The sequence below is a fragment of the Prionailurus viverrinus genome, chromosome C1 (assembly GCF_022837055.1).
Source record: "Prionailurus viverrinus isolate Anna chromosome C1, UM_Priviv_1.0, whole genome shotgun sequence".
Lineage (NCBI taxonomy): Eukaryota > Metazoa > Chordata > Mammalia > Carnivora > Felidae > Prionailurus > Prionailurus viverrinus.
The window spans coordinates 111,032,319-111,052,506 of NC_062568.1; the positions used below are offsets into that span (position 1 = coordinate 111,032,319).

The 20,188-nt window shown below is 42.3% G+C and overlaps 3 protein-coding genes across 7 annotated transcripts in view; 2 read left to right on the top strand and 1 right to left on the bottom strand.

Moving 5' to 3' along the window:
• FMO5 (flavin containing dimethylaniline monoxygenase 5) overlaps positions 1–2,331 on the top strand; it is a 47,170-nt gene extending 44,839 nt beyond the window's left edge. For both annotated transcript variants that reach the window (XR_007154432.1, XR_007154433.1), the window contains exon 10: positions 2,320–2,331. The gene's annotated coding sequence lies outside the window, so the exon portion shown is untranslated. The remainder of the gene's footprint in view (positions 1–2,319) is intronic.
• The window catches only part of CHD1L (chromodomain helicase DNA binding protein 1 like), a 178,439-nt gene that overhangs the window by 131,684 nt on the left and 26,567 nt on the right, over positions 1–20,188 (bottom strand). The window lies entirely within an intron of this gene.
• PRKAB2 (protein kinase AMP-activated non-catalytic subunit beta 2) lies at positions 50–18,728 on the top strand. Of its 4 annotated transcripts, none has more exons than XM_047868957.1 (8): positions 50–265; positions 642–822; positions 4,668–4,834; positions 5,679–5,772; positions 6,005–6,125; positions 10,505–10,638; positions 11,787–11,855; positions 14,181–18,728. In XM_047868957.1, exons 2-8 carry the CDS (start codon positions 667–669, stop codon positions 14,256–14,258), a joined length of 819 nt encoding a protein of 272 aa, XP_047724913.1. In that variant the 5' UTR covers positions 50–265; positions 642–666; the 3' UTR covers positions 14,259–18,728. The 4 variants fall into 4 exon arrangements, with proteins under 4 accessions (XP_047724913.1, XP_047724914.1, XP_047724915.1 ...); XM_047868958.1 differs by lacking the exon at positions 50–265 and adding an exon at positions 315–374; XM_047868959.1 differs by lacking the exon at positions 50–265 and adding an exon at positions 422–433.

Consider the following 20,188-nt stretch of genomic DNA (forward strand, 5'->3'; position numbering starts at 1 on the left):
CTGGAGACCGCGCCCATAAAGGAAAGCCCGGGGGCTGACCGCGACAATGATTCCTGGTCCAGGGCCCCCGACCGGACATCCCAGCCCCGGCGCGAGGCTAACTGCGGAGCTGGCGCCCCCGCCTGGCGCAGGAGGCTGCCCACCACCGAGGCGCTGGCGGCTAGAGAGGCCGGCGAGCTCCCGGTGCCGTCGCCGCGCGGCCGCAGGGAACGCGCGGGGCGGGCCTCGCGCCACTGGCCTTGTAGCCATTTTAGGAGGAAATCAGGTTCGCTAGCCCGGGGCGCGGCTTCAATTTCAATAACTTTATTGGTGGCCTTATCCGCAGAACAACCATCGCACTGGTGGCTAGGGGAGGAGGGAGAGCATCGCGGGAGGTGATTGGGGTGGGGGCGCGCCTGGGCAGTGCGCGCGGGGATGCGGGGAGTTCCCCAAAGTGGGTTTCCTGAGCAGCAGGCATCCAGAGGGTTTGGAGTGGGGGGGTTCCGGGCGCCCCTGGAGGCTGGGGAAGGAGGGGTCCCCGGGCTCGGCTTCCCTGGGGCGGGGATTCCCTTGCCCGAGTCCCCAGGCGCAGGGGCGGAGCCAGGGGCGTCCCTGACGCGGCCGCCGGGGTGTTCCTAGTCCGGTGTTGTTCCCCACGGCAGGTGGCCCCGGACTCGAGCTGCAGCCATGGGAAACACCACCAGCGACCGGGTGGCTGGGGAGCGCCACGGCGCCAAGGCTGCACGCTCCGAGGGCGCCGGCGGCCATGCGCCGGGTAAGGAGCACAAAATCATGGTGGGGAGTACCGACGATCCCAGCGTCTTCAGCCTGCCGGACTCCAAGGTGAGCGTTCCCCACGCCCCCAGCGGGCGCTGCCGCAGCGGGCTGGGTGTCAGCGCTCCTCCTCTCTTGGTTCTTTCTTAGCACGCTGACCTAGCTTACGGTTTTCTGAATTAAAGGGATTTTTCGGGCACGGAGATGTTGGATGGTAACTACTCCTGCGGTGCTGCCTCAAAATAGAATAGAGGCGGAGTTTTTGTTTTTCGACTAATCTGTTGGCCATGATTACGATGGGGACTGTAGACACCCCCACCCCCAATATCTGGTTTTCCTAACAGGCAGGTGCCCTCTTTTAGAGTATTGATGAACTTATAGGTTGTAAGTTGCCTGAGTTGCTGACCATAGGCAGCAGTGTCTCAAATTTGCCCGGAGGTGGGTAAGTGACTTTATTTTTCCTGACAACTTATATGTATCAGTATCATTTTGCCCTTCTAAGAACTCAGCACTTCTTTTTTTTATTTATTTAAATTCAAGTTAGTTAACATACAGTGTAGTATTGGCTTTAAGAACTCAGCATTTCTGATCCTCTTGCCCTTTGCATGGCTGTGAGCCATGCAACCACTTGCTTATTTGATACAATCTCCTAATCTTGGGGATCAATAAAGGACCTTCTTTGGTTGACTGCTCAGTATTCATCTCATACTTTATAGTTGTGGTAGTTCAGGTGGTGTTTCTTTCACACCCAGCTGCTCCTCAAGTGGGAGAGCAGATGATTCCAGGATTTCTCCACTTCCTGTTAGTAGTTCATAACGATACCATCGCTGAAAACAGACAGCCCACAGCTGTCCCCGGGACCTTGAACTCAAATCCAAGGACTTTGAGAAAAGTGGCAACTTGTGTTCACCGGTAGAGATAGATGGAGCTGACAGCAATGTGATTACCAACCGAATGTTCCTAGTCACATTGAGAGCTGTCAGCATGATAAACAATAATTCCTCCAGACAGTCTGAGTGGGGTGAAGTAGAAAAATGGAGGGATTGGGGAGATTGGGGTGTGTTTGATTTTTTTTTTTTTTTGTCTTTATCACTACAAACCTTTCACCAAACTGGAGTTTTACAGAGTAAAGAATGATTTGCCCAGTCAGTGGCACGTGAAATTTGGATTCTGTTTATTTTCTTGAATCCCAATTGAGAACATAACCACAGAAAAAGAAGTCAAGTTGATTAAAAGGACCACTTCTTGGTGTTTCTTCTCCATTCCTTTCTTCCTTTTCCCACTCCAGGACTTCCTCAACACATGAGCTGTCTACCCAGTCACTTGAATTTACTTCTTCAAAGCTTTTTCAAGGTGGTCCATCTTGTAATTTTACCCTTTTCCTACATCGATGACTCAGGACTTAAGTACAGTGAGTGTGTTTGTCAAACTGTAACTGCAGTAACCGGTGTCCTGATTAAAAGCCAGGTTCCTCCATCTGAAATGGAACCTTTTGGGGGTCATTCTGTCCCTTTACCTCAGTCTTGCCATTTGTGAATAAGAAAATCGGTTCAGATAATTCCTCAGGTCTCTTCTACATCTAAAATTGTATAGTTCTCAAGCTAGTCTCTTTACTTCTTCCTTCAGTGTTTCACTTAAACATTTTCAAACTATAATTCTCATTGTTTTGCCTCTTTTCCTGATGATCTTGCTGACTATTTAACTTGGAGTAAATGGTCTTTCTGCTAGTCAGCTGCACTCAGGCCTGCCTCAGAAATGTCATGTCATATGTGGGAGGGCTTTCTTCCAAAGCTAGGCATATTAATAGTTTGTAGCTTTCAAACTCTAAACTGAAAATACTAAATCATGAAGGTAACTCATAGGAACAGTGGCAGTGGGGCCTGCATTCCTTCAAATGCCAGTCTTCTCGGTGGACCAGTTCAGTAGTTCTCAATCCTATTTGCACATTAGAATCACTTGAGATTTGTTTAAACACTATATGGAAAATTGGAAACATTTTCCACATTTCAAAGTAGGGAGAACAGTGTAATGAACTCTTGTATACCCATCACCCAGTTTAAATCATGATCAAATTGTGAACAAATTTATATCATCTATACCCCAATCCACTCCCCCCCCCCAATTTATTTGAAGCAAATTCCAGACATCCTAGCAAATATTATTTTGTCTGTAAATATTTTAGGATGTATCTCTAAAGATGAGGTTTTATTCTTTATTTTAACTTAATCACAGTATTGTTATTATTCTCTGTGAGCCTTTTTAAAAATAGATTCCTAGGCCCTGTATCTAAATCAGAATCTGAGAGTTACTCTTAGGCATGTGTAAAAACTTCTGTGATTTTAATGCAGCCAGTTAGGCAAGAGTGCATTGCTTTCAGAATATGGAAATCAAGGTTTTCACTTAAGTCACTTATGTAATATGAAAGTCCCTTCAATTCTGTTTCTCAATTTACTTCAGTTTATGCTGCTACTGGTGTCTCATAGTGTAGTTTTGAGGAATATTGAGAGACAATATGCAAAGGTAGACTACCTTAGCCATTTTGAAAGTAAAGCCCAAATGAATAAGTTAATCCTTTTTTTTAACCCACATTATTTTATTTGCTAAATGTTTTGACTTGATACAGTACAGTCCTGTTTACCTATTTAACAAAGTCATTTAAAGCCGGTCTAAAGTGGGGATCAGCAAACTTTTTCTGCAAGGGACCAGACAGTAAATATTTTAGACTTTGTGGCCATATAGGTTTTGTCACAACATTCAATACTGCTACTACAGCGTGAAAGCAGCTGTAGATAATATATAAATGAATGTGTGTGGCTATTTTCCAATAAAAGCTTATTTATAAAAGCATCTGGGCTCACTGGCCATAATCTGCCAACTCTTGTTCTAAAGGATGGTAATGAAAAGAAACTAAGTAAGGAGACATTTGTTTTTAGAATCCTACAGACCTCATTTGATATTAGAACCACTTTTGTTAAAGGAAGCTGGGTTACTTTAACCAGTTGGGTTACTCCTTGAGAGTCCAGAATTTTCATCCCTACTCCTGAAATAATTAGTATAAACTTGGCAGAAGTGAGCAAGTTAAGATTTCATAACACTTCCCAAAATTTAAGAAACCAATGATGATGATTTTTTATATTTTTAGTGTCCTTTTTGTAACCTGTTTGCTAAAATGAAGTTTGTGAATTATTTATGAATTTCAGTATTTCTAACTTCCATTACAACTGATCATTGAAAACTGTTCCTATTTACATGTGAAAAATACATGGCTAACTTTATTGCTTTTTATAGAAGCATACTTTTTTTTCATATTTTTTCTCTTAAGAGGCACTCAGAAGCATGTCATAATTGCCTGCCTGTGAGTTAATCTGGTAGCAGCCAGTAAGCTTCCCCCCATCTTTTTTTTTTTAATTTTTTTAATGTTTATTTATTTTTGAGAGAGAGAGAGAGAGAGAGAGAGCGTGAATGGGGGAGGGACAGAGAGGGAGACACAGAATTGGAAGTAGGCTCCAGGCTCTGAGCTGTCAGCACAGAGCCAGATGTGGGGCTCGAACTCACGAATCATGAGATCATGAGCTGAGCTGGAGCCGGATGCTTAACTGACTGAGCCACCCAGGTGCCCCAATCCCCCTTTCTTTTTTTTTTTTAAAGGGAGATCCTAAGGCTCTGAAAGGGTGGGTGATGTATGCAGCCTATAAAGTTAGGCTGTGATTTGGGCAACCCTTGAGCATAAGCCATGTGACTATTTTGGTCCTCGATGAGTTGTCTATAGTTTATTCAAAATGTGATTTAGTTGCCAATTTCAAGGCTTACTGATCCTTAGTAGAAACCTAGCGCCCCTGTGTAAGCTAGGGGAGAAAGTGACCTTTTAAGAATTCCTGGGTCACAATTTAGGGATGACCTAATCCTTCTTACAGCTCCCTGGGGACAAAGAATTTGTATCATGGCAACAAGATTTGGAGGACTCCGTAAAGCATACACAGCAGGCCCGGCCCACTGTTATCCGCTGGTCTGAAGGAGGCAAGGAGGTCTTCATCTCTGGGTCCTTCAACAATTGGAGCACCAAGATTCCACTGATTAAGAGGTGAAGACAAGTGTCTTGGTTGAGTCTACATGAGTCTACAAAGGAAACCAGAGACCTGATTTCCTTTCTCAGGAGAGAGACCTGGCTGTACTGCTCCTCTCCACCTGCTAGGGACTCTCTCTAGAACATTTTCTGTGACCAATGACTACATTTGTGACTTTTTTTTTTTTTAAGCCTTGTAGTGAGTCAGAGATGTTTTACCCATTAGAATATCACTGCCTCAGAGGAACTTAGTGTAACAGCTTTGTGGGTACATTCTTTAGGACTGTTAACACAAATCCTATCTATGCTTGTGGGAAGTCATTTGTAATTGGCTGAGTCCACTTGTTCTGACTTCTGCATCAAAACAAAATACAACATGACATCTAGTTACTAATGTGAGTTGTTGCTTGCAGAGCAGTAATGAATTATTTGGTGATCAGAATGGCCCTTTACAGGTAGATCATTTTTCAGAAAATGCTCACCAAAATGTGGAAAGGGTACCTGAGGCACTTCTGTATCCTGAGGCTACCTGCTATCTTCTTTATACTTGTGAGGGGTCTGTTCCTACTGAAGCATATCAGTTGTGCTAAGGCAAACCATTTTGGGGATTAACATCTCTATCTTTCTTTTCCAGATATTAGTTAAGAACTAAAGTTATTGGGAGGGGCTGGTAAATAAGTCTTCAAGGTGATAATACAGAAAAGGAGAATGGGTCTATAAATTATTTTCTATTCCGGGGGACAATTGCTTAGGAATGTGGGAGACCATTGGTATGATGTTGTGAAAGTCTCATGGTTTTTACATTAACATTCTGTCTTCTAATAGGAACTTGGCCTGCTTAACTTTCTGTTTTCTTCTGTAGCCATAATGACTTTGTTGCCATCTTAGACCTCCCTGAGGGAGAGCACCAGTACAAGTTTTTTGTGGATGGACAGTGGGTTCATGATCCGTCAGAGGTAAGGCCTTGATTTCCAAGGGTAACCATTAACTTAACTGTGTCCTTTTGGCTATTATTCCCCTTGGTGTCAAATGTCATTGCTGTCAGGATTGATGGGCTCCTACACTGGAGGATTTCTCTCTCGATTAAAGATGGAAGTGCTGAGTGTGATCATTTTTAAAATAGGAGAATTAGATGGAAGAGATGAATTTGAAACCGGGTTTATGAATTGTTTCCATCCATTGTTTCAGCCTGTGGTTACCAGTCAGCTTGGCACGATTAACAATTTGATCCATGTCAAGAAATCTGACTTTGAGGTGTTTGATGCTTTAAAGCTAGATTCAATGGAAAGCTCAGAGACATCTTGTCGAGGTAAGTTCGTAGTATTTGCTCTTTCTTGATGTGTTCTTCTTATAACGCATGTTCCTTCCCAAGGGTAGTTTTCGTTCTTTTGCTTTAATGTTTATTTATTTTGAGAGAGAGAGAGAGAGAGAATGAATGGGGGAGGGGGGGGGGGAGAGAGAGAGAGAGAGAGAGAGAGAGAGAGAGAGAGAGAGAGTTCCAAGCAGGCTTTTTGCTGTCAGTGCAGAGCCCGATGTGGGGCTTGATCCACGAACTGTGAGATCATGACCCGAGCCAAAAAGCAAAAATCAGATGCTCAACAAGCTGAGCCAACCAAGCACCCCTTATTTGTTTTTTCCTTTTCTCCTTAGGAATCTTCTTTTTTTTTTTTTTTTTTATCCTCAAGAATCTTCTGAATCATATATATGTTTTATATATATATATAATTTGTATAAATTTTTGGGCAACCTTTGAGCATAAGCCATTTGTCCATTTTGGTCCTAGATGAGTATATGTGTGTGTATGCGTAAATATATATGTATATATACATGTATATGTAAATATATGTGTATATATATTTATATATATGTATATATACATATGTATATATGTATATATATTTATGTATGTATATATGTATATATATTTACGTATATATGTATATGTGTGTGTATACATATGTATATATACATATACACATGTATATATGTGTATATATGCATACACACAACATATATATGAATCGTATATATGTTTTATATATGTATATATGTAAAATTTGTTAATATATATATTTTTGTCTATATACATGTTTGTCCTGTAAACATTTAGGTCTCCTCTGAGACAAGAAAAACCTCAGTCTAGTGAATTTCATTTCAAACTTTTTTTTTTAATGTTTAATGTTAGTTTACTTTTTGAGAGAGAGAGAGAGCGCATGTGCATGAGCAGGGGAGGGGCAAAGAGAGAAGAAGACCCCTAATCTGAGGCAGGCTCCAGGCTCTGAGCCCAGTGCAGGGCTCAAATTCACGAGGCGTGAGATCATGACCTGAGCCAAAGTTGGATACTTACTGACTGAGCCACCCAGGCGCCCTCATTTCAAATTTTTTAATGAGGATCTACAGCAAGACATTTGTTTTACATTGTAACCCAATTCTCTCCCTCCCTCCCTCCCTCCCTCCCTCTCTCTCTCTCTGTCTCTTTCTCTCTTTCTCTCTCTCTCCGCCTCCTTCTCTCTCTCTCTCTTGCTCACTCGCTCACACATACACACCTGTAACACAAGTCTCATAGCAGAATGTGTGCCTTTGTTACATGCAATGTACTCTATTTTCTGTTTTATCCTTTCTTTCATAGGCCTATAGTTTAAAAAGCTATTTCTAGGGACACATGGGTAGCTAAGTGCATGGTTAAGTAAGTGCATGGCTAAGTTAAGTGTCTGACTCTTGATTTTGGCTCAGGTCATGATTTCATGATCATAAGATCGAGCCCCTCACTGGGACCCACACTGAGCATGGAGCCCATTTCAGATTCCCTCTCCCTCTCCCTCTGCTTTTCCCTCGCTCACAGACTTTCGCATGGGCTTTGAAAAAAATCAATATTGGGGGCGCCTGGGTGGCTCAGTCAGTTGAGCGTCCGACTTCAGCTCAGGTCAGGTTCGAGCCCCGAGTTGGGCTCTATGCTGACAGCTCAGGTCCTGGAGACTGCTTCGGATTCTGTGCCTCCCTCTCTCTGCTCCTCCCCTGCTCATACTCTGTCTCTCTCTCAAAATAAATAAAGATTTAAAAAAAATTTTTTTTTCCAAAAAAAAATAAATAGTGAAATAAAAGCCTATTTCTAGTAATATTTCAAGTTTTCATTGACCCTTTGGCAGTATCACCCAGCTGAGGCTAGTTGTGTCTGGTTTGCCTTGTTTAGATGCATTAGCTTAATCCTGCCGGTTTGATGGCTTAGCTGGCAGTTTTATAGGGCCCTCCAAGAATGGCAGTCTTCAGGCGGGGGTAAAGGGGGGAGGGTTACAAAAACCCCACAGTTCTTTTGTGTGTATATTAACTGCATTATAAGTTTTGGGTTAAAAAAAAAAAATTCCTTAGGGGCACCTGGGTGGCTCAGTCGGTTGGGCGTCTGACTTCGGCTCAGTTCATGATCTCACACTCTGAGTTTGAGCCCCACGTCAGGGTCTGTGCTGACAGCTCAGAGCCTGGAGCCTGCTTCAGATTCTGTGTCTCCCTCTCTCTCTGCCCCTCCCCCACTCATGCTCTCTCTCTCACTCTCTCCTTCAAAAATAAACAAACATTTAAAAAATTAAAAAAATTCCTTGGTAGAGGAAAAGACCTGTATCTTTTTGTTTCTCCTAATACTACTTTTTCCATGGATTTCATCACATTGACTATAGCATCAGAAGAGTGATGTGCTCAGCACACTCACGGTTACCATTTTATTACATTACAACAAAGGCTGTACCGGTCTAAAGAACGGTGCACTGTGTTCCCAGTGAGTGCAGTTTTCCCTTGTGAGTTCAGAGCCTGCCCCGGCTACTCACTGGCTTTGAATTCATGGACAGGTCCTTCAACCTTTTTCCGTAAGTGCAGTATATTAGAATATCAGGGCACAAGGGTGGCTTATGTAGCTTCTAAGAGACCAATCAATGGTATCATAATTGTCTGTCTATGAAAATCATACAAATATTGTTTTTATTATATAAGCTCAGAACATAAAGTTGGACATTCTTCTTTACTGGTTGGTTAGGCAGTGACCAACAGAGTTTAGTAATACTGAATTAAATGATGAAACTGCTTGCAGCCCTCCACTTTTGCATTAGAGGATTCTGGCAAAGCAGCCAGTGAACATATACCCATTATTATACAGAAAGAGGACTGGCATACTTTTGATATTCTCTCTTCCTCCTTTAGCCCAGTTTCCAGTTTCCTGATCTCCTTTGTGCCTGTATGGATTTGCCTACTCTGGACCTTTCATATAAACAGGATCACACAATACGTGGTCTTTGATGTTTGGCTTCTTTCACTTAGCAGGTTTTCAGCATTCATCCATGTTTTAATATGTATCAGAACTTTTTTTTTTTTTTTAAGTTTATTTTTGAGAGAGAGAGAATGGGAGAAGGGGAGAGAGGGAATCCCAAGCAGGCAGGGCTTGAACTCTCGAATCCTGGGATCATGACCTGAGCCAAAATCAAGAGTTGGATGCTTAACCAGCTGAGCTGCCCAGGCGCTCCAATACTTCACTCCTTTTTGTGACTGAATAAAATTCCATTGTATAGATATATCATTCTGTTTACCTGTTAGCTGATGGACATTTGGATCATTTCCACTTTTTGTCAATTATAAACAATGCTGTTCTGGACATTGTGCTCAAGTTTTTGTGTGAACATGTTTTCATTTCCTAAGAGTGTAATTGCTGGGCCATTGGATAACTTTACATTTAACTTTTGAAGGAATTGGCCACCTGTTCTCCAAAGCTATTGTACTATTCCCTCCGGCAACGGGATGGTACAAAGGTTCCAATTTCTCCACATCCTCACCAATAATTATTTAAAAAAATTTTTTAATGTTTATTTAGTTTTGAGAGTGAGAGAGAAAGAGAGCACAAGCTGGGGAGGGGCAGAGAGAGACACACACACACAGAATCCAAGGCAGGCTCCAGGCTCCGAGCTGTCAGCACAGAGCCCAGTGCAGGGCTTGAACTCATGAACCGTGAGATCATGACCTGAGCCGAAGTTAACAGACTGAGCCACCCAGGCGCCCCACCAACAATTATTATTGTGTCTTTTTTATTATAGCCATCTTAATGAGTGTTAAGTGGTATCTAATTCTGCTTTTGGTTTACATTTCCCTAACAACTACTTCAGTGTTAGTAATCTTGTCCTCACTGTTGCAATCATTGTAGCATTAGCAATCTTAAGAGTGTATATCCTTGTTGTCTGTTGCTTGGGTGTTAAAAAAAAAAAAGAAAAGAAATCTTAATTTTTTTCACATTGTTTGTCAGTTCACAAACAATCTGTTTCTCATTTGAAACATCTGTTATCTCATTTGATTGCTATAAAGACATTGTGAAATAGGGTAGAGATATTACTTTCATTTGATGAATGAAGAAACTGACTGTAGTAGGAGGATTTGTCCCAGGTCATACAACTGATAAATAGAGTAGCTTTTCTCTGAACCTACAACTTTGACTCCTCATCCCCTCTTCTGTCCTCCCCATCATGTTGCCATGTTGAGGAATTTCATGTTCAGGATGACTCAGACTCTTTGCCTTACAGTTGTAGAGCCAGCAGCTTATAAGTTTATGATCTATGATTTCTACCATATTTAATATTAGCTGCCATGTATTGACAGTTTTTTTCACGTACTTTTACTAGTTCTGCAATTTTCCCTTATATTTGGGTAAATATCTTCCAGACCTTTCCAGCTCTCCCCCAGGGCCTTATGGTCAAGAAATGTACGTGTTTCGATCTGAGGAGAGATTCAAATCCCCACCCATCCTACCTCCTCACCTTCTTCAAGTTATTCTTAACAAGGACACTAATATATCTGTGAGTATCCTGAAAGGATTGCTGGGGCATCTGGGGGTTACTAGAACTATCTGATCCAAAGTTAGTAATCATAGAGGTCAGGATTATTACAAAGCTGTGTTGAGAATATAAATCATGTGTATATCAATAGCATTACAGATCCTTTTTTCCAGGGCTGAGTTGTTACTTTTCCAGCTATTGATATCAAAATTCATAGTTACCTTCTGATCGTAATAAATTAGACCCAGAACCATAGATTGTTAGAAGTCCCAGAAACTGGGACTTCTATTCCAACAGAAGATAAGGCATATTTATCATTTGGGAGTATACAAAAGGAGTATAAGGGGTTTGGGTTTGCGTTTTTTCCCCGTATACTTGATACCTCTAGTCAGTTCACTTGATTCCCACTAAGGTTTTTTGTCTCCTAACACAAATCTTCTGTACGTGTTGTGGGCAAGATTTTTGTTTTCATTCTTATTAAGGGAGATAAATAGATGCTAAGGCTTAGGGTTTGCCCTGGACTCAGAATTTTCCTAATTCTCTGTAATGAGAACAAATGATTAATATATAGTATCATTTAAAAGAAATATACAGGGGCGCCTGGGTGGCGCAGTCGGTTAAGCGTCCGACTTCAGCCAGGTCACGATCTCGCGGTCCGTGAGTTCGAGCCCCGCGTCGGGCTCTGGGCTGATGGCTCAGAGCCTGGAGCCTGTTTCCGATTCTGTGTCTCCCTCTCTCTCTGCCCCTCCCCCGTTCATGCTCTGTCTCTCTCTGTCCCCCCAAAAAATAAATAAACGTTGAAAAAAAAAATTTTTTAAAAAAAAGAAATATACATTCTAGTTTAGAGTTTCTCAACAGTTTTTTTTTTTATTTTTTTCATGTTTATTTATTTTTGAGAGAGAGAGAGAGAGAAAGCATGAGCAGGGAAGGGGCAGAGAGAGGGGGAGACACAGAATCCAAAGCAGGCCCCAGGCTCTGAGTGGTCAGCACAGAGCCCTACATGAGGCCAGAACTCACGAACCGTGAGATCATGACCTGAGCCAAAGTCAGACGCTAAACCGACTGAGCCACCCAGCCGCCCCTCAGAAGTTTCCAAAGAGCTCTGAGGAAGAGTAAACTGGTTTAAAACTGTGCATTTAATCCCATTTAGTGATTTTTTTCTTTCTTAGTGTGACCCAGCCTTGCTTCCCGAGCCCAACCATGTTATGCTGAACCATCTCTATGCATTATCCATTAAGGTGAGTAGTGGGCCTGGCTCTTCCCCAAAATGAGAGGGAAGGGGTAACACATGTTCTCCAGTGGTAATTTGCTCTGCTACCTCACTGAAGCTAAAGCTGGCCGTAATGGTCAAATTGTAGGAGAAGTTTCTTAACTAGTAGGTGGATTTTTTTGTTTGGTTGTTTATTTTAAATCTTAGTCCCTATCCTACGTTCTGGCTAGCTGAATTGCCCTGTGACTTAATGAACCTTTTTCCTTCCTGGTTTCTTTTTGGATAGCTATAACCTTTGTACCACCTACTTAATTAAATTAGAGTTCATAGCACTAGGATTTCATTGCAGACAAAGCAAGTTTATCTTTCCAGTTTGGAGAATGCTCAAATGTGACTAAGCCTTTTGCTTTCTTTTTTTTTTTTTTTTTAATTTTTTTTTTTCAACGTTTATTTATTTTTGGGACAGAGAGAGACAGAGCATGAATGGGGGAGGGGCAGAGAGAGAGGGAGACACAGAATCGGAAATAGGCTCCAGGCTCTGAGCCATCAGCCCAGAGCCTGACGCGGGGCTCGAACTCCCGGACCGCGAGATCGTGACCTGGCTGAAGTCGGACGCTCAACCGACTGCGCCACCCAGGCGCCCCAGCCTTTTGCTTTCTAAAGGTGGATAGGAGCTGCTGTCGGGCGCTTCAGTCACATATACCCACTGATTGCATCTCTCCTCTACACTAGGTAAAGGGGAAATGTGACCAGATTTGCTCTGTCACCTCCAACTCTTAGTGTTCTCCTTAGTTTTTCTGCTGCCTCGGAGTCTGGGTTGAAAATTATCCATTCAGTCCCATCACATCTTTGTGGTTTGGCTACTGGAGTAAAGTTTTAGGTAGCTCTGTAGTTACCAAACTAGGCTCATTGTCAGAATTACCTGGGGAAGTCTGTAAAAATTCAGATTCAAAGCCTGCATCCCCAAAGATTCTGAATAAGTATGTCTAGGATAGAGCCCCGGTAATTGTTTTTTAAGCTGCTTTTATTTCCTAGATGTGCAGCCAGATTAAGGAAATCACTGATACAGCTATCTTTAACAGATTATGTGATACTTTTCAAATATATATATTATTGAATTTAAATTTTATAATAACCTTGTGAGGTAAGTATTATTTTTAACCCCTGTTTTATAGATAAAGAAACTAAGGCTCAGAGAAGGTCATATTGCCAGTAAGTACCGGCGAGAGGACTGAGGTCCTCCTGTCCTCATTCCATGTTCTTTTCTAGTGGTCACTGCACCAGGTCTTTCCAAGTAGGTCTTTCTGTCACCTGCTCCTCATTTTTACCAGACCCTTCCTGGAGCGGAGTTTTGGTTTATTTTATTTTATTTTTTTAACCTGCCTCACTTCTGTCATATTTAGGCTGTGATCAGCACACTCTGGTCACAGAATGTTAATCTGAGAAGTATTCATTGTAGATACTACAGCATACGGGAAAATAGGAAGATGCACTGGGATTAGACTGAATTTTGCCTCCTGTAACTGCTGTTTGGCTCTCAATTGATGCTCACAGGCCTGCCCTCTCCTCCTGTGGCATGCCCTGAGGCTGCAACACAGCCGGGGAAAGAGTACCTCTTACTCTTCATATTGATTCTGACTCAGGTCAGTGTCTTGATTACTGTAGTTCTGCTTGACCTTGACCCATTCATTCTTGGTTCTGTCAGATTGTTTAGGCTGTTTGGAGCCACTGGATTGAATATCTTTCCAAAGAAGATTTTGGGGTCCACTTTGTTCAGAGAGAGGGATTCCTGAGTTTTCCTCTTGATTAGAATGAACTTTTTAAGTTCATTCCTGGTATTGAATGGAAATTAGACCTGCTTTGGGGCTTGGAAAGGTCAGGGTGGGGGATCACTGCTCTTTCTTCTCAGTGCATTTTAGACTTTCTTCTAAAACTGAATGTCAAAATATTTTTTCTTTTTTCTTTTTCCATGCAAGTTTTAATTAAGCCCAATATTCAAATCTGAGGTAGGGAAAGGAGTGAGGTAGGAGACTAATATTTCTTCAGCACCTATTATGTGTCAGGTACCGTGCTAGATATTCTCATATAATCATCAGTGCCACCTTAATGGTAGGTGTTATCCTTTGTAATAGTGAGGGAAAAGGCTTAGAGGCATCAAGTAGATTACTCAAGGCCACAAACAGAGTTACAGGAGGAGTCAGGATTGGAACTTAAGTTGAACGGACTCCAAAACCAGCCTATTTCTATAATTTCCAACTATCTGTTAAAAGTGAGTGACTGAAACACTGATGGCTGGGAAGAGCCGCCTGTTGCCTAAACTAATGAATTAGGTGCATGTTTCTTTCCCTTGCAGGACAGTGTGATGGTCCTTAGCGCAACCCATCGCTACAAGAAGAAGTATGTCACTACTCTGCTGTACAAGCCCATCTGAAGGGATCCCTTCCTGCCTCCGGGATTCAAGAGAAGCATCTCCCTTGCCTTTCTGGACTGGACCAGTCTTCACTGGAGACTGGAAGGCTAACTTGCTTTGAGGCTGATGTGTGTGTTTCAGAGCCTTTGAGTAGGATGCTCTGCTTTTGCATCTGATTGCAGATGAGAGCTTTATGAGTTCATGGAATTTATTTTAAGAAAAAAAATTATATATATATACATATACATATATGAGAGGAAGGTTAATGGAAGCCTCCTAGCTAGATGTGTTCTCTCTGCCAATGGGGACTCCCCAAGACCTGTTTGGGGGAGCCGCAGGAAGGACCGTTACAGGAAGTTTGTTTCCTAAAATGAACGAAGAGCCAACTCTCAGGATCCTTGTTGGGTAGAGATTCTGTCACTGCTACCTTGGCTCTCCAAAGAATGGGCTTGTGCCAGACTTCTGCCCTACTTCCAGCTGCCTCCTTGGCAGGGGCAGCTTTCCTTGCATGGGTTCTCTGTATTCCTAGAGTGTGTGGCACAGTCTGTGCTTTTTATGATAACCAGATGCCCCACAGGAACCCTTTCTCTTCTCATTTCACATTCTTGCTTTGATAACCTCCTTCTGATCCTATACCTGACCCTTCCCTAACAACAAAACTCACTGGCAGGTGACCCCTTTCAAAGGCTACGTAAGACCTGACCCACCTCAGAGACTAGGGCTGCCAGAAAGTCTCCTTTTTTAGCCCAGCACAGGCCCAGGCCACTTTGTTACCACTTGTTTTAACTTCTACTAAAGAAAATAGGTCTCAGCGTTGTAAGGAAGGCGGAACGCGGAAGGTCTACTTTCTTGTGTTAGTTTAGTGCCACGGCTTAGGCTGCACGTTCCCGTCGGTTTTCCCACCTGGCCTGGCCCTGCTTCCATATTTTCTTTCACAGAGCAGACACCTTTGAAGATGGGAGTGGAACCAGGGAATTCTTTAATGTCTTTCATCCTTGGGAGATTTTTTATGTGCCTACATTTTTCTTTAATTAAAAAATGCCTTTTCATTGTTCTTAAGAGACTACATAGGAGAATTTTAGGCCCTTGATAAATGGTTCCCAAGATTTTCTTCAACAAGAAAGTAGTAGTCTAGTCCTCTACAGTCTTACATTAATGTGACCAACCCCATGCACATCATTACACTAAACACTGTTCTAGATACAGATTCAGGTTCACTGGGTGCACCTAAAAATTTCTTTTACCTTTAAGATCCATGACGCCAAGAAGCAGGAAAGTAGCCCTGGTGTTCTCACCGTGAATAGTATTGCTTCCCTGTACCAAGTGCTAATGGAAAATCACTTTGTCTTTCTCTTTTTTAAAAGTGTTTGATGATGAAGTGAGGTCAGTGACTTTCATTTGTGGAATGAAAAGTAGCTACTCATTCCACTCTTGAAATGTTGCTCAAAGATAAAACTTTTTTTCCCCAAATATCTGTGGCTCTTCCATTATAGATAAATGCAAGTTAAACATTCAACTCTGAAGGAGGCCAAACTTGTTGCTTGAGAGACACCTTCACTGTTAAGATGTGTCCAGCCGCACTGAAAGGGCACACCCATAGGTCAGTTTAGCTACCTCCTGTCTTTCCTATTCAAAGCTGATGACACAGTTGTCTTTGGGTTATGTAGACCTGTTAGATCCTGGGAGGGAGGCAGTAGGGCATCGGGGTGGTGGTTTTGCTGGGAATGTAAATTGTTAAGTGCTTTGGTGGTTACTTGCCGAGAGTAAATACCGCTTTAGCCACTCAAGGCTGCCTTCTGCAGCAAAAGGCTTGTGTGGGAAACCTTTTATGGTCCCAACCACTTGTTGAGTGGTGTGTCATTTAAAAAATCCAGGCCAAATCCTGCTCTCAGGATCTACGTTGTCTTCAGTTAGAGTACTGTTTTTTCCAATACCCATTAAATAAGTGGGCCACATAGGAGGATTCAAAATCCTGGTTGTTAAATGGAGGATTTTGTTACACTCCTTTTTCTTGTCAACGGTATTGAAATGTGATTGCCTATGTGTTCGTGTATTAAAATTTTTACTCTACACAGGTGTATCAGTAGAGTGGGGCAGGAAAAGAGATCCCTTTAATTTTGATTTCAAGCCAGAGGCTTCTGACTCCAGTGACGCTAGGTTTTGGTGCTGGTGGCCTTGAGATCTTCCCGATCTGGAAATGTAGAGTGTCAGTTTCCCAAGTTCTGAGGTAATCTCTTGGCCAAATGTGACATGAGAGCCCACCAGCTGGTATGGAAGAGGACAGGCAAGGAGAGCTGGGCGATGCCCCCTTCAGCACTGTCCCTTCTCTGCACTGCTCATACACCTCTGGCTCTGAGAAGCCTGTCACACACAGTCTGTCTCCAAGAAACTGTTCTAGAAGGTAGAGAGGAAAGGAGGAAGGTAGCCCAGAGTACACCCCACTCATTCTTTTATGTTGGTTAAAGGGATAGTTTATTTTCTGCAAGAGAGAGCTTGGCAGACTTTGAAAATGAATAAAGGCAAAAAAAACCCACATTTTTAGCTTTTTTTTTTCTTTTTAACCTATAGGAGTTTCACAGAGTCAAAGTTAGAAGAGTTAGAAAATCACTCTTTAGGAGGGCTCACCCTTTAAGAACTGCATCGTGGTTTGGGGTTTGTGAGGAAAAGGAAGAGTGACTGAGCTAAGGAGGATACTAGGAAACTAAAGGCTTCCATAACTCAGAACTAAAAGTAGCCTTTTTGTTGTTAATTACATGAGACCTGACATACTGGAATCCTTGGATCTCACTGAACAGAACCTACTATATAAAACATCCCTTCGTCTCTTGTTCTGTTCTCTACCCTTTTTTCTGAATTCTGCTTTACCTTCAAGCTGACTTTTACCAGAGTCTCAGGTCAAACAGTACCTAAAACAAATGTTAGTCCTCTTGCTGGTATGGTCATGGTTATTAGCTTGCATTAAGCTTAGAAATGAATGGGATGTGGTCGCTGCAAGTAACACCCCCTAGGGGCATACCTGGCCTCTACAGTGTTGGCTTTTTTAAAAACAATGCTTACATGGTAGAGAAACCCTGTAAAAGAAGAATCCAAGAGAAGATTCTGAGAGGATTGTACAAACCTCGGCCTCCAATTATTTCTTGTCTCTTGTAGACCTAATGGATCTGAAAAAAGCCTTTTCAAAGTGTCAATACTACATGCATGCTGCTAAAATGAAGTTTGGAAAGTATTACCTCCAGGCTGGGCTTATATTAATCTGAGTATAAATGAAGGAGACATAATAATGATAGAATCCCCTGCTTCTAATTGGGGAAATAGGGCTTTTAAAATTTTGACCTCAACTAAAAATGATATGCAATAGTCTATGTTGTATGTGTTTGAAAAATATTCTATCTCAGAGATTTCTAAGTCCTCACGTTCTAGTGATTTGGGGCACAGGCCTACGAGCAGATACACAATTTGTTCACACATTATTCTGACTCATCCTTAAAACCAAGGCCTTGCTGTCTTCTACCAGGGACTGCTAGCTCGCTCCAGCTACGTATGGGATAGAGCACCTGGGAGGGGTGGGGTTAGGGTCTTTCACAACTCCGGATCTAGGCATTTGTCTCTCCCTAGGTGCCCATCACAGCAGAAGGTAGAAGGCCTATCATTTCTTCAGTGAACCCAAACTTTTGGAGTAAAAGGGCCAAATTCATTTTTTAAATTATAAGAAGGAAGGAAGAGAGGAAAAGAGGGAAAGAAAGAGAAACCTTAAGAGTCTATTACTTATGAAATCCAATTCTTAGCAGTGGAATCCCTCTAGGATTCAAATGTGGGCTTTGTCTTGATTTACTTTTCTCGATTGTGCTTTGAAGTGATTACATTTCATTAAAAATTAATGTATTAGTTCCATCCTTATTTGGAGTTGAATTAATTGGGTGTAGCACAGTGCTTTTGCAGTAAGATTGCTATGAAATACCAAACGCTCTGTGGATTTTGTAGTCAGGTTAAATGGTCAAGGGGTATCTACCTACCGTAAGTATTATGTATTTGATCATCTTTTCTGTTCCCACTTACAGAACACTTACCTTACCTAGCTTGTGGTTTTAGAACAGCCAAAGCTCACTGATGTCCATTAGTCCTAATCTCCACACTGGGCCCATATGTGAGACTTGTTTGAATTTTGGTAAATGGGAGGATGCTGGTTGTTATTTCACTGAAGCATTTTGAATGAGTGCAGCTCTGTCATAAAGGGGGAATAAGACTATAATTTGGAAGGGAATTAAATAAGCAAGTCCTCCTTTAAATGGTGCTTTTTGTAACCTTTAGTGCCGAGGTACAGAGCTGTATTCCACAAAGGAATGGCATATGAGAATGGATTTTAAAGCTTTTCTCCAAATGTAATTTGTCATTGGACTTTGACATGTCTGAAAATTATGTGATGTAACAGACAGAAATGTGACATTTTTTCCCATAAAACTGTTGAATAAAAAATATTACACAGCAATAATATTTGAGTTTTACGCTGGTCACTGATTATCTTATCAAAATCTATCTGCCTCAGTAGTCTCAGAACCTAAAGAATGTGAACTGCCACACAAACACATTTGAATAAAGAGAGAAGGTGTAGGTGTAGGACAGAAGTGATGTCATCCATCCATCTGCCACTTTTCCTCTTTTCGTTCCAGGCTATGCTGTCATTAACTAGAGGAATGCAGACTCAGTGGTTTGAAATGCAGCACTCTAAAACTGCATAGTTAGCTATTGTCTTGCGTTGGGTTTGCTGAGACCCTAGACCATGGGTTTTCACCCCTGTCTGTACATTTATCACCTATGCAGATTCTATAAAAATATTGGTGCCCCATCCACTACCTCCATCCCCATTTAAATAGAAATCTCTGGTATGGAATCCAGGTATCCGTAATCCCTCTAGGATTCAAATGTGGGCTTTGTCTTGATTTACTTTACCAGGTGAGTAAATTACCACATTACCAGAGGAGTCTAATGCACATCCAAGGATGAGGATCCTCTCTACTTATTCTTACTGTTAGATACTTCTATGGAAGCAGATTATGTGCTTCATTCTGACAGCAAATCACTCTCCTCAAGTGGCTTTGTTCAGGGTCATGGTGGTAGCAGGATAATTTTTGTCTTCCATCCCTTATTTCACAGAATTCTTACAAAGCTGACCCCTGGACTTTGAAACAACACAGTCAGACTCCCTTATACACGCCACTCCAAAGCATCTAAAGTGAGTTACACTTCCTTGAGGGAGAGAAGAGAGTGCCACTGGGAGGGACCGGAAGGTGAGAAGAGTAGGGGAGGTGATGACAGAAGTGAATGTGAAGGGGTGAAGTGGGGCAGGTGATGAAGACAGGGGATTGCGGCAACACAACAAAAGTCAACCTCAGCCCCCCCACAGCAGGTCACAAGACTACCTGCAGATAAGGTACAGTGTCAGATGTGATGTGGACTCAGCCTCTGACAGCATGCTCTCCTAAACATCATGCCCTCTGGCCACTGAAACAGCATGGCACCAGAATTCTATCAAGGCCCAGACTTGCATCGGTGTGTGCTTCCTAAAGCATTTCTCTGGCTCACTTGGCTAAGGGTCTTGTTGGATCCCTTTGATACCCACCCCCCTCCTCTGCACCGACAGTTACTCATAACACAGGTTGTTCAAAGACATCATGAATCTCTCCCCTACACCCGTGGCTTGTGTGGCCAGTGGTCATCCAGCCGCACATAGGTGAGTCCCTCCCCCCTTTCCCAAACCCATTCTTTGAATCCAGGGCACTTACACCGGCTGAAGATGAATTTCCCCATTCTCTCCCACCAGTTAGAATTCCTCAGGCATTCAGTTGTGCACTGAAGGACACTCCTGTCTTGTGAATGTTCTCTTTTTCACTGACTTCTAGGGAAGAGGGCAGGGCTCTGTGTCAGAGGTCAGAAGACCTAAAGTCCATACACTA